The sequence below is a fragment of the Thunnus thynnus genome, chromosome 16 (genome assembly GCF_963924715.1).
Source record: "Thunnus thynnus chromosome 16, fThuThy2.1, whole genome shotgun sequence".
NCBI classification, from domain to species: Eukaryota; Metazoa; Chordata; class Actinopteri; order Scombriformes; family Scombridae; genus Thunnus; species Thunnus thynnus.
The window spans coordinates 1,276,513-1,291,231 of record NC_089532.1 but is presented as its reverse complement, the minus strand read 5'-3'; the positions used below and the strand labels follow the sequence as shown (position 1 = coordinate 1,291,231).

At 41.7% G+C, this 14,719-nt stretch overlaps 1 protein-coding gene across 2 annotated transcripts in view; it reads right to left on the bottom strand.

The window, feature by feature from the left end:
• The window catches only part of strn3 (striatin, calmodulin binding protein 3), a 30,105-nt gene extending 16,182 nt beyond the window's left edge, over nucleotides 1-13,923 (bottom strand). For both annotated transcript variants that reach the window (XM_067615113.1, XM_067615114.1), the window contains exon 1: nucleotides 13,432-13,923. In XM_067615113.1, coding sequence (XP_067471214.1) covers nucleotides 13,432-13,716 — 285 coding nt within the window. In that variant the 5' untranslated portion in view covers nucleotides 13,717-13,923. The remainder of the gene's footprint in view (nucleotides 1-13,431) is intronic.
• Nucleotides 13,924-14,719: the final 796 nt, after the last annotated feature.

Genomic DNA, 14,719 nt, shown 5'->3' with positions numbered 1-14,719 from the left:
CCATCTGACCGTCCACCTGTCTGTCTCTCCGAGAGCAGCTGCTCCTGAAACCCAACACTGACGGACGGCTGCAGGGTGACAGCTATTTATACACACACACACACACACACACACACACACACACACACACACACACACACACACACACACACACAGCTGAGTGCTCTCTGCCAGGGTGCCCATGGCAACAGGCGGGTTTCGGAGGCAAACCAGGGGTCGCGACTTCCTCTAGTGAAGGTCGCTATGACGACAGAGACACCAGAGGTCCTCCCCGGCCAACAGAGAGACAGACAGGCATAACTTTTACTATCGATTAATCTGTCAATCATTTTATGGATAAAATGTCAGAAAATGGTGAAAAATGTGGATCAATATTCACATTAAAGAAGCTGCAATCAGAGAATTTGGGTGTTTTCTAAAAAAAGAGTCTAAAAACAATTACAATATAGTTGTCTATTAATTTCATTTGGCAACTTATGGATAAATGGTTGCAGCTGTAGTTAAGGTGCTTTGATCAGATTTATTTCAGTGTTTCAGTCTTGATGAAGGAGCGTGGTGTCGTTCTGAATCCATCCATCAGCTTCATCATTTAACGTTTATTACAGATATGAAGTCCAGTGTTTACTACGTTTACTGCTGAAATTCCTCATTGTACATAAAAGTCAGGATGAACTCAAAGTGCTCTCTCTCTGCTGTGAGCAGCTGACTGGAGCTGCTGGGGAGAGAACGGGAACACAACCACCTTATTTATTCATATTATCTATTTATATCTATGTTCAATAAAAATAGTGTACATTTTCTGTGCTGAGGCGTTTCATTCTTTGACCATTAATACTACATTACTATAACTATATAACTACAGCTATCTGGGCCTCCAGAGCCTTTCTGCTGTACTGAACGCTTCAAAGCCCTGAAAAAAGGTTCAGGACGGCGTGTAAATGATCACACACACGACTAAACTATCTGGAACAATTCTAAGCTAGTTTTGGATGGGACATATTATGCTTTTATGTGATTTTCTCTTGTTTAAGTATATCCTGTTATAATGTCAGATGTTAAACATAATGTTAAAGTTTCAAAACTTGAGGTGAACGTGTGTAAAAATGCTGCCTGCAAGTCAAAACTCAGGGCTTCAACCTGCCCTCTACGCTTCATTCATGACCTTTTTTTTCTACCATGAAGAAGAGCTGACGTCGGCTCATCGCACATGCCCATAAACAGCCGCCTGTTCTGTAGCCTCGGTTGCTAAGGTGGTTGCTAAGGTGGTTGCTAAGGTGTCTCATATTTCAGATGTGATTCAGCTGCAACATGTACGGATGGATTTGACAAGTTGACATTAGGAGTAAAGAAGGAGAAGAAGAAGTGAAATCCTGCTACTATAGTTTGTTTACGTAGCCTCCGGAGCCGGAGGAAGCTTCCTGAAGCCGACCAATCAGAACAGAGTGGGCTCATCAGGAGGCGGGGCCTTAAAGAGACAGGAGCCTGTTTCAGACAGAGGCTGAACTGAGGGGCTGCATAAAGGACCAGTAGAAGATAAATAAGGAGTTTTTATTCCAGTAGAGCCTCAGAATATAAATATAGAGCTGAATATTTGTTCTTTAAGTTATTCTGCTGACTCTCACTCAGACATGAGAGCAACTTATTAAACTGACATCAGATTAATGTGAAGAGCTGCAGGTCAGCGAGTGTGTGTGTGTGTGTGTGTGTGTGTGTGTGTGAACTGGGATGTCTGGGAGGAGGATTACATAACAAACCACACTAATTCAGCCGTGCACTGATTGGCTGGTTCTGTGATTGACAGCCACAGCTCCACATCACCCCCCCCCCCTCGAGATCCCCCTACATACCACAAGACACACACACACACACACACACACACACACACACACACACACACACACACACACACACCAGTCCTCTGAACTACGCTCAGTATTTCAGCCTCCAGGTTCAGAAACCACTTGATTAGTCTACCACTGAAAGTTAATTGCTACTACTTGGATAATTGATTAATAGTTGAAGTCTTTTGAGCAAAAATGCAAAACATTCATTATTTCCAGATTTGCTGATTTTCTTTGTCATATGTGACACATAAACTCAATATTTTGGAGGTTTTTAGACTCTTCAGACAAAACAACCAGTTTGAAGACGTGAACTGAGCTTCAGGAAAGTGTAACAGGAACTTTTCACTACTTTCTGACATTTTATACCGAGCGAATAATCGATTAATCAAGAAAATAACTGGCAGTAAATAATCATTGCAGCCGTAAGTGGAAAAAAATGCTGCTTTCCCACACTGTGCTGGTCAGCAGAGCAGTGATGTCACTGTGAGTCATGAACAGTTACAGGAAACTGACCGTGACACACACACATCATGCTTTTACTGCCACTCGCAGGTCTTTTCCTCGCTGTAGTTCATGATGTGTGATTGATGAGCTGACAGTGTTTGAACTGTGTGTACGTGTCAGTTTTTACTGTTGCTGGGACTCCTCAGACTTTAGTTAATGTTTGTTGTGTCGCTGCACTTTGAGTCGAAGCTCTTTCCTGACGACGTGTTGATCCGGAGGTCACCAACAGTCTGTACATACGTTTAAAAAACAGGCTTTATATGTAAAATCACTTTTCAGACACAAACTAACACCAGGATTATACAGTATAACCATATTTAAATGTATTATGATGCTATAGATCAAACCACCTGTTGTTGTGTCAGGATTTCCTTAAATAGCAGATTTTCACGATAAAACACATCAAACAGCTTCTGTGTTTATTTTCTTACACACTTGTGGTTCCTACTTTATCTTACAGGCTTATTAAAAGCTTCTTACAGATGTTTTATCATCAGTGTGTCTCACTCAGAATAACTAGAAATACAAATACTATTCCTGTAGTGTCTTTGAACATCATCTGTGACTTGAAAACATCAGATTTTAAATAAAAACATGAGCGTCGTGGTCAAAGTTCAGTAATAAAATCCTCTCCTGAGTCTCAAACAGAGCACATTCACATTTCTCTCCCCCGTTTGTTTCCATGTTGTGTTTCCGCAGCGTTCGATACCGTAGTTACGCGTCGAAAAACAGACGAGAAACATAAAAATAAACTTGCTGTTGCTAGGACGCTTGTGAAGCTGCGGCTGATGTGTCGATAATAAACGCAGCGCTGATAAAAGATGTTGACGGTATCTGTTCCGTCAGATGAAGCTTCATGATCCGTCATCTGATCTTTAATGTTCAGACAGAAAGAAAAACTTCACCTCGCGTCATTCGTGCAAATGTTTTGAGTTTATTTGTCCCACAGACGCCAAACGTTCATTATTTCCAGCTGCTTGATTGTGAAGATTTACTTTTCTGTGTCGTTTGTGACACTAAACTGAATATTTGGGGTTTTATTCTGTTAATCAGAGTAAATAATCAATATGAAGACGTTAACTTGAGCTTCAGGAAATTATGACGAATTTTCTGACATTTTATACCAAACAAACAATCTATTAATAGAGAAAATAATCAATAGATTAATTGATAATGAGCTCTAATTAAAGGACAATTCTGCTTTAAACCAACGTCAACAACTTCAAATGTCTTTTTTTTTATCTGATCAGTCAAAGATATTCAGCTGACTGTTTCCTCTTTCATATCCAACAAACCATTAGTCAATTATCAAAATGATCAATTATTAAAGAAGCTGCAGATTAATTCTATCGATTGATTAACTAATTGTCACAGTTGTAGTTGTGATCCTGTCAGTTTCAACCAGTTTAACCAGCAGATTGAACTATTAATCCAGTTTGTTGTGTTGTGTTTAAGACGTGATTGATCCTCAGACCAGCTGGAGGCGTCGGGATTACGTCACACCTGTCGGTCCTGATCAATGTGCTGCTGAAGCTTTAGTTAGACGCTGTGTGTCTGTGTGTGTGTGTGTGTGTGTGTGTGTGTGTGTGGTAACGCAGAGTCTCTTCACAGCCAGGTTGTTTGGATCTGACGAGTGTGTTCTCAGATCACGTCCCCTCCCGTCCCCTCCCGTCCCGCTGCACCTGGTGAGCATGAATCAAGCGCTCCCTAGAGAGCCGGAGTGAGAGGCAGTGAGGTCAGAGGACGGCAGGGGTGTGTGAGAGAGAAGTGAGCTCAGTGGCCCAGATTTACCCGGCTGACAGATTTACTCAGGCCGAAGGTGGGGGTGGGGGGGGGGGGCTGATCAGGGCCGATCCTCCGAACAACTGCATCATTAACACACACTCTATTTATAAAAATCAATTTCAACAATCATCAAATAACTAAAAATATTAAGTGTAAACCAGCAATCAAAAGTTGTCGTGTTCTCGTCTCGTCAGATTGTGAATGACAGGCGGCTGAACCTCCGCCTGCTGGTGTGAGTGTGAGTGTGTGTGTGTGTGTGTGTGTGTGTGTGTGTGTGTGTGTGTGTGTGTGTGTGTGTGTGTGTGTGTGTGTTTGTGTGTGTGTGTGTGTGTTGGAGTTATTTCAGGTCGGTCTACTTTTAGCGTCCAGCTGGGATCGGGCTGTCAGAGCAGGGCCCAGTAGGCCAGGACGCCTAATTACAGCCTGCCGTCCTGCAGCTTTGCCCTCTTTACCAAAAACATGTAGTTACCACGGCGATGCCACAGTCACACATCCATGAGACCACCCCCCTCCAGGTACACCTTGACCTTTGAACCCTGCACTACGACTCGAGCTGCTCTGAGTTCAGCCCAGAAAACATTATCATGCTCTTTAATATTCATCTTCTATCAATGAAGTGACTAATCAATAGACAATAAATTAACTGCCAACTCTTTAGATAACTGATTGTTTTTCTGATGCTTTCTTTTGGTCCTTCTCTCAACTATCAGTGTTTTCTAAAAGATAAATACTCCACAAACCCAGAGAGTCACATGACAACACTTCCACAACCTTCAAAGACTTTTCTGACCGTCTGGATGAAGAATATTCAGCTAACGATCGTTCATCAATGATTCGATCGACAGAAAGTTTTTAACAAACATTTGTTGCTTTCAGCTTCTCGACTGTGAGAAATTTGATGCTTTTTTTTTGTCATATTTGAATCTAAGATGAATGTTTTTGGGATTTGTTTGTTTACAAGCTGTTGAAGCTGTAAACAGAAACCGTGTTCCTGCACATGCTCAGTAGTGTCTGCCGTACACAGAACTACTCTCCAGAGACTGAAATCATGATGCTGTTATTAGTCTTTGGAGCCGTTTCTAAACAAACTAACGTGACCAAACTCTTGATGATGAAGGAACATGTGACCCAGAGCAGCGCTGTGACTCACTGACGGGTTTTTAATCAGATATATCAGCTTTGATACACACACGATACTCGTTAGGAGATCAGTTCATTGTTGGTTTGGATCCAAACAATAAATGATGTAATCAGACGACACCAACAGCTTCATTTGATCAATTTAAATAGTGAAACACTGGAAACGTTCAAGTTTCAAACTGACACTTGTCCATGTGAGCAGAGGAGCTTCCTGCTACCATGGCAACGGTGTTTACTGCAGGTCTGATAGTTTGATCTGATGACAATCACAGAAAGCTTTAAGATTAACGAGACGCCTTTAACTTCACTACAAAACAAACATCAACTGTTTTATTTCCGTCCTGGTTTCCAGAAGCAGACGTAGAAGCAGCAGTTTGACGTTCTGGCTTTAAAATCGACTAATTATCAGAAGAGCAGCTGATTAATTTTCTGTGGGTTGATTAATGGCTGCAGCTCTGGATGTTTCTCTCATATGAAGGTTAACTGACAGGCTGCTGTTTTCTCCTCCTCGCTCTAATGGCAGCAGCTCACAGAGAAACCGAGCATCAATATTTTACATCTTCAGGTGCTTTTAACCAGCCGGGACAGTAAGACTCATCTGCTGCTTCCTGTGAAGCTCTAACAGGACAAATCAGAAACCAGAGTATACTTAAAACAATGATTTATTAAAACTAAAGAGGACGATGATGCAGGAGGAAGGAGAGAGACTCCTTCATCAGTATCCAGAGAGCAGCAGCAGCAGCCTCGGAGCTGAACCTGCTTCACCAACAACAAACAGAGCTGTGTGTGTGCAGAGTGTGAAAGGGAAGCAGGGCGTGAATATCGTGATAATACCATGTTGAAACTGCGGGCAGGGCGCAATCTGTCGACTCGACCCAGAGTACACACACAAACACGGACAAAGTGAAGCGTCGCTTCGTTTCACTGCAGAAACACTGAGTCACATCAGACTGTCTCTACAGTCGAACTTTATCTCCTTCCACCACATCTGAAGAAGTGTGAAGATTAAAAAGCATCTGCATGGTGTGAGACGGGATTATTGGTGACTATAAAAGACACAACAACAACAGTCACGATGGTGATCTTTGTGATTTCCTGTCATGTGACCGTGACGTCAGAAACGCTGCAGACAGATCAGAGAGGCAGTCAGACTCTGCTGAGAGTGACGAGTAGTCAATAAATCCACAGAAAATCAATAAACTACTGTTTTTATGATGGAATCATCGTTTTGAGTCATTTATTAATAGAAAGACGTCTCAGGCTTTGAAATAAAAACATTTTACAGACCGACTGATCAGCTGATTGAGAAAATGAAATAACTGTCAGCTGCAGCTTTTTACATTCAAACTCACTCAGGATTCAGTCGTTTTCATTCACACGTTTCTGTTTCTGCTTTCAAACATCTCAACAAGTATAAAACGTTGAATTGATTAATCTGATCAAAGCTGATCACATCTATTAATCAACAGAAACACAGCTCAGAGCGGGGCGATCGAGCCGATTCATCATTTTAATTTTCTTTTCTGTGAAACGCAGGATTGAAACATGATGTTTATAAGATAATGAAACAGCTGCAGCACCTTCATCATCCTGCTGTAAAATATATAAATATATCATCCCTCACAGCCGCTGACTGAGTTTAATCAGCAGCACAAACAGGCAGAACAACAGTCGGACTGTTTCTACGCAGCAGGTAGAGACGAACCGACGGTCTGAGCAGCCGCCTGCAGTCACAACAGTCACACCTGGAAACATGAAACTGATCACAGCTAACGTAGCAGCTAGCATGTCTGCTACGCTTTCACTACAAATAACATTGTTGTGCATATTATAATAACTCAACTCGACTTTACACATCGTGCAAAAACAAAAAACCACCGAAGAATCAAAGTAAGTTGATTTATCGCTGGACGCTGACCGAGTTTCATGACTTCACACGTTGTTTTAAACTCCGACTGTATAAAATCTTCCTGTTTGTTATGTGAACTATCAGCTCAAAGCCATCGATCAAGAAAATAATCAGCAGATTAATCGATAATGAAAATAATCTTTAGTTTCAGCCCTACACCAGTTGAGTCTGCAACCAACGATTATTTTGATTTTTGACTAATCTGCTGATTGTTTCCTTGACTTAAAGATTATTGTTTTGTTTATAAAAAGTCAGTAAATTCTGTAAAATGTTTGTTATAATTCTTCTGTCGGCTCAACAGTTAAAAACACAAAGAAATTTACTGTCATTTAGACACAAAAGCTTAAAATTGTCACATTGAGAAGAAAATATTGACTATTTTTGCTTTAAAAAATATATTATTCAATGATCAAACTTCCTGTCAGTCTAATCCTGAACAGGTTTACTTTCATTCACATTAAGTTCAAATGTGAAACATAAAGAATCATTTCCTGCCTCAGCTAATAGTGACGTCCTGTCAATCATCTTATCAATAACTCTGATCAGGATGCATCACACCAACATGCAGACGTGTTTCCCATCATGCTCTGCTGCTTCCTGCTTCCTCTGACTGAAGATTTAACTGGAGACTCATTTAGTGGTTCTGATGCTTCTGTCAATCATCTACAGGTGCAGGTGTTGACCTTTGACCTCTATGATGTCAGAGAGGTCAGTGACTCGGTCTGACTGGATAACAGCTGAGGTCAGATCACTGAGAGTAAATGTTTGTTGTTGCATTTTTATCAATTTTCCCCCAAAAAACTGTAATTGATTAAATGTTTCAGTCATTTTTGAAGCTCAAACACCAGAAATCTGCTGGTTTCAGTTTCTCAGACGGAAACAGAACGACTGTTAGACTTTTATTATACATATTCATATATCTATCTATCTATTTATAGCCTTATTTATCTTTCTTCACATTCATGCAGGTAGAAGTAGGAACTGTTTGTTTTTATCATTATTATTATTTTCTTAATATTGAACCTGGAACATGATGAAATCCGGTTCTGCTGTTTAACATGTAAAACTATAAAAGAGAAACAGAAAATGGAGGCAAAAACAACAATCCAGCCTGTAAAATGACTCAACTCTGTGACATCTTGGAGTTTTCTAGATAAAGTATTGTGGAGAACGTGTGTCGGTTTATCGGCAGTAAACGGCGACTGGAACGTCGGAGCTCGTCTCTCAACGTCGACACCTTCACTTGTTTTTTTTCTTCCTGGTTTGTTTCTTATCAGGAACTCTGACGGAGTCATGCTGAAGGCATCCAGTGTCACACCGCAACAAGTCCCAGCAGAGCAAACACAGAATGTACTGAGATCCTGTCATTACACACACACACACACACACACACACACACGTCTGCCTGCTGCAGGGTGTGTTATGACAAAGCCATGAACACATTTCAGCACTTCATGCTATCTCACACACACACACACACACACACACACACACACACACACACACACACACACAACTGCAGCCTGAATGAACAAACCTACAGCGTGAAACAGTCGGAGGAAGGTTGAAGGAACAACAACACGCTGTAGCTGCTCATCGGTGAAACAAACATGTCAATCAGCTGGATGTAGAAAGTTTCTGATTTCTTTTCTGTGTTCAGCAGGAAGCAAATTCACAAACTGACTTCTGATATTGATACTGGAGACAAGCGGCGACCTTTCAGTCTGATACTGTTAACATGTGATTCAGGAGGAAGCTGGAGAGGTTGTGCTCAGTAGCTCCAATAATTTATTAAATATACAGTAACGTGCAAAAGTTTAAAGCACTTTAAACGTTTAGATTCTGCTCTATAATGAATAAACCATCAGGAGGCGTCTGATCATCTGCAGCAGGACAACAAACATCCATCCAGAGTCATAAAGATCTATCTTCAGTCTCTGATCTCAACATCATGGAGTCAGTCTGGGATGAACATGAAGACACAGAAGAAGAACTGTGGCGACTTCTCCGAGATGCAGGAACACTGAGGAGAACTGCTGCTGATTTAAAGACCAAATACTGATTTACTTTAAGTTTCTGCTGTTTACTCAACTTAGGATCAAATTAACTGATCAATAAAAACTTTTCATGGCCTTATTTTTATAGAGTTTGGCCGATATAAAAATTTTCAAACTGGTTTGATATTAAGCCGAACTCTGCACCAGACTGGAGATACTGAATTCTACCAGCAGGTGTTGCAGGTGACTGAGCTGCTGTAGGTGGAACATAAAGAGCCTGAACGTGCAGCAGCAGCAGTCAGTCTTTATTTCTCATAACAATCATTCAACTTAACTTTTCTTCTTGTGTTTGGGTTCTGTGTGTAGTTGCAGTGTTTCCAGTTTAACAGCCAGAAACAGCACAGCACAGCTATGCTAACAATGCTAGCTATGCTAACTAGCTGCTAGCCGCCGTGCAGGCTGGTAAATGATCCACCGCGTCCCTTTATATCTGCCAGTTGTCTTCAAAACACAAACTGCTCTCAGACTGCTGGAAGCAGCCCGGTCGGGTTCATCCGGGTTATCAGTGAGATCTGCACCGTCAGCCTGGGTCGGCCCAGGTCGGCCCGGTTCAGCCCAGGTCGGCCCAGGTCAGCCTCCCTCCTCCAGCTCGTCTGTAGCGGCCAGCAGCAGCCTCCCTGTCAGTGTCACAGCCTCTTTATGAGACTCTTAGACGTCTCATTATGATAAACGTCGGTTCAGTCGGTTCATATGAAATCAAACCGGTTTAAGAAACCAACCCAACCCTCAACAGTACTGTATATACACACACATAATGTCTTTATACTTATTTATACTTAGGTTAAAAAAAATCAATAAAAAAAAATATGATTTCAAACTGGTGTGAAAGTGATCCTTAACCAGTAACCTTGTGGTTGGGATGGTTGCTTCAGCTTCTCACCAACATGAGTCAATTATAAACACATTAACACCAACAGACCAGTCAGACTGACCGCATGAGAACCAGTTAACACTGGAAGCAGAGGAGTCAGACTAAACAACTGAAAAAGAGAAAAGCATCACTGGGAGTCTACAGCCACTCTGCAGTGATACTATTATACAGTTCAACGGAGTTTGATCCAATCTATCAGTGTTTAAACTGCTCTGCTTTGATGAAGAGGTACTTGATCCCGTCTGACAGAGACGACATCACAAACTGTCTGAGTGTGAAAACAACACGTAAACACACCTGAACTACAGCAAAACACTTCAATCTCACATGTTTACTGGAAAATTATCAGAAACATGCAAAACAGCTCCTACGCTCCTATAACCCATTTAATCAGAGAAATCAGGTTACAAGACTTTATAATAACAACATGAAGCTACCGGACGTTTACAGGACTGTTATATGAATCATAACGAGACCAGCAGCATCATTAATCTGCCATTTATTCAACAAACCCAGACGTACTTCAAACAACACTGGAACTCAAGTACTGTACTTAGATACAGTACTGAGGTACTTGTACTTTACTTGAGTATTTCCATGTGATGCTACTTTCTACATTTCAGAGGGAAATATTGTACTTTCTACTCCACTACATTTATTTGACAGCTTTAGTTACTTTTCAGATGAAGATTTGACACAATGGATAATATAACAAGCTTTTAAAATACAACACATTGTTAAAGATGAAACCAGTGGTTTCCAACCTTTTTGGCTTTTGACGTCTTACAAAAATCAGTGTGTAGTCGGGGTCACATTTCACATGTCTATGAGTTGTTAACAGCTCCACCAAATAGTGATTTTTCCCTCTAAACTTCTCACATGCTTTCATTTCAATAAATGTTCAAATGATCCAATATTTCAGCAAAAATCAAAGATTAGAGAAAAAGTCCAAAAACTGAAAACAGATTTGTGTATCAGAACTTTGTTTTTTCTTCTTTCCTCTCCCATTAATCATCTCACCACCCCTCAGATTTATCTGCTGACCCTTTGGAGGGGCCCGACCCCTAGGTTGGGAACCACTGGACTAAACTAGCTAACTGTATATAAAGTAGTGTAAACTAGCTCCACCTCCAGCAGCTACAACAGTAACATGCTGCTCTAACACTGATGCTTCACTATTAATAATCTAATGATGTCATATATAATAATATATCAGTCAGAGGGACCAAACCACTACTTTTACTGCAATACTTTAACTACATCAAGCTCATAATACTTATGTACTTTTACTGCAATACTTTAACTACATCAAGCTCATAATACTTATGTACTTTTACTGCAATACTTTAACTACATCAAGCTCATAATACTTATGTACTTTTACTGTAGTAGGTTACTATACTTTTACTTATAGTGGAGTACTTTTTACATGGCTGTATTGGTACTTCCACTTAAATAAAGGATATCTCGGTATATCTAGATCTGGGTATTTCTTTCTCTCAGGCTGATGATCAGACATTAGCAACATTAGCAACGTTAGCAGCTAGTTTAGGGGCTAGCGTGACAAACCAAAATGGCTGCAAACAGAGATTAGCCGACAGTCAGCTGGATTCACTTCTGCTTTACTAACGACTGACTTCATGTCCACAATAAAAGGTTTCAGTTTTCACATATTATGGGGTGAATAAAAACTCACAAGCTAAAAGAGGAGAGTGACAACACCAGTGAATGCTAAGAGCTGTGAAGCTAACGGCTAACGGCTAACGGTAACCCGGAGCTGAAGTCAGTTTCTGATTCGGAGTTAAGGGAAACATAAATAACGACATTTAAAGACTTTTTGTTTTGTGTTTCGTATTGTTCTGCTTGGTCAACAAAAAAACAGATAAAACAGTTTGTAAAAACAAAAACGGTTTGGTGGTTTTATGTGTCTGTCAAAAATATCAATTAAAATAATAATACTGATATTTAGCAGCTGAATCTTGTTTTTTCACCACTTACACTTGTGAAAAACTGTCAGACATCGTAGCAAAAAGCATCAACACTGTTTAAAGCCACTTTCAGATTTGTGAAGTCTTTATTTTGCTTATGAAAACAGAAAAAAGGGCGATTTCACAACTTTTTTTTTTTTTTACCCCTCCTCCCAAATAAGTACTTTACTTAGACTCGTCAAATCTGGACTGCGTTATTATTATTATCATTATTATTAATAATATCATTCTTAAGATTTGATGAGTTTAAGTATAGTGTTTTTTGATCTGGATCTGTTTAGATGTGGTCTTCTGTATTTATCTTCATTTGGTCTACTTTTGTTAACCAAGCAGAACAATAATTAACAAAAAAACAAAAAGAAAAACAGTCGCTAAATATCATTACTCTCGCTTTTTATTGATATTCATTATATTTCATTCATTCAAACCTCGGAAATCACCCAGGTTTCCTTCGTTTCTAATGATGTCGAGATACAGAGTTCAAAAATAAGAGTTAGTAATAAATGAGGTAAGTTTGAATAGATCAGAAGACAAAACTCAGTGAAAACACCTGTAGACTGAGGTGAAGAGGTCTGAGATGTTCAGCTGTAGTCACACTGTTGATCTGAAGGATGTTCAAGATTAGTAAAAGTGTTTGGTCACATAAACTAAAGACAGATTTTTCATTACATCTACAACCGCCAGTTGTTCTTTATAACAAACTGTTATCTTGTCTGTTTTTGTTTTCCACGCAGAACAATAACAAACAGAAAAAACAGCAACAAAAAATACCACCAAATATTATTATTTAACTTTTCCCTTGACGTCAAATCAGAAACTAACTTCGGCGTCTCGAGCGTTAACCCGTTAGCTTCGCCGCTTAGCCGTTAAGTTACAAACATTCCGGTTAGCCGTTACCGTTCGTGGCAATTTAAGGCGATTATTCTCTTAAACGGGAAGAGGAAAATCTAAGGTGGTTAATTACTGTGTCACGGCAACATCTTTGTTTTCAGAAAACATTCAACTCCACCCCATCCCCGGCTGTTGTTGTTGCTCTCAGCCGGGGCTAACCTACCCGCAGCTCGGCCCTCTCCACCTCCCTCAGCCGGGGCTAACCTACCCACAGCTCGGCCCTCTCCACCTCCCTCAGCCCGGGCTAACCTACCCACAGCTCGGCCCTCTCCAGCTCCCTCAGCCCGGGCTAACTGACCCACAGCACGGCCCTCTCCACCTCCCTCAGCCCGGGTCAACCTACCCACAGCTCGGCCCTCCTGTCTACCTCCCTCAGACCGGGCTAACCTAACGTTACCCGCGGCTAGGCCCTCTCCACCTCCCTCAGCACGGGCTAACCTACCTGCAGCTCGGCCCTCTCCACCTCCCAGTGCGCCCTCTCCATCTCGAAGCGGGCCCATTCGTGCTGAATGTAGTGCAGGATACCGGGAATGGTGTACTGCTGCTGCGGCCGGGGCAGCTCGTCCGGCTGGTGCGGCACCATGACTCCTCCGCCGCCGCTGCTACCGCTGCCGCCTCCGATCGGCGGGGTCGCGCCGCTGCTGCTACCCGGCTGCTGCTGCTGCTGCGGCGGCTGCCGCGGGGCTCCCGCTCCGGCCCCTCCTCCTCCGCCGGGCTGCTCATCCATGTTTGTTTTTATTTAGAAAAGTAGAAGTAAAGTCCCGCTGATGATTCCCGTCCCCCCCTGGAGCCCGTGTCTCCGCTCCGCCGCGGTGTGAGAGGCTGGCTGCCGCCGGAGCGCTGCGGTGATGCGGCTGCTGTGACGCGGTGTCTGTGTGTGGAGCTAACCGGCCGCCATTACTGCTGTCTCTCTCCCGGTCACCCGGCCGCGCTGCATGCCGGGATAGATCCGTCCTGTCATCCAAACACACTGAGCCGCGTTCGCAGCACAGGAGAAAGCGTCGGAAATCTCAACTCCCATCTGATTCCAGCAGCAGTGAACTACAATTTATTAGAAATTCTACAGACTACAGATTCTACACACACACACACACACACACAAATAAATAAATACAAATGATGAAAAGTTGAAAAACAGTAGTCCAGCCACACACACTGGCTCATCATAATCCGGAGAAAAGTTTTCTTCTCGAGGTGGAAACAGCAGTGACTGATCTCAGGTCAGATCTGGTGGTTTGTTCCGGAGAGCAGATGCTTCGTCTGCAGACCTGGACAGACTGTAGTCAGTGAGCAGGTCAGATAATATACGTGGACCAAAAAACTAATTGATTAATTGAGAAAATAATCGCCAGGTTAATCTATAATGCAAATTATCTTTAGTTGCAGCTACATTTGATAATAATGCGTGAGTCAAATCAAGTAGATATCTTTCAACGTTACAGTCTTTTTAGTGCCAAAGTCCCTCTTTTTGTTACTATACTTCCACCGCAGCTCAACAGGGAAACACAAAGACTGTAAATGTGTCAGATATCCACTTGATATGACTAACTCAGACTGCTGAAGCTGAATAGAAGCTTCACATCAACTTTTAAATGACTGTGTGGACACACTGTGGATTTTGGCCTCCATCACTTACGTTGTGAAAAATTGTGAACTCGTCCTTTAAAGCCACTATTTGTAGACTTTGTATGATTTTGTTGCCTCCCAGTGGTTGAACAGTGACATCAACA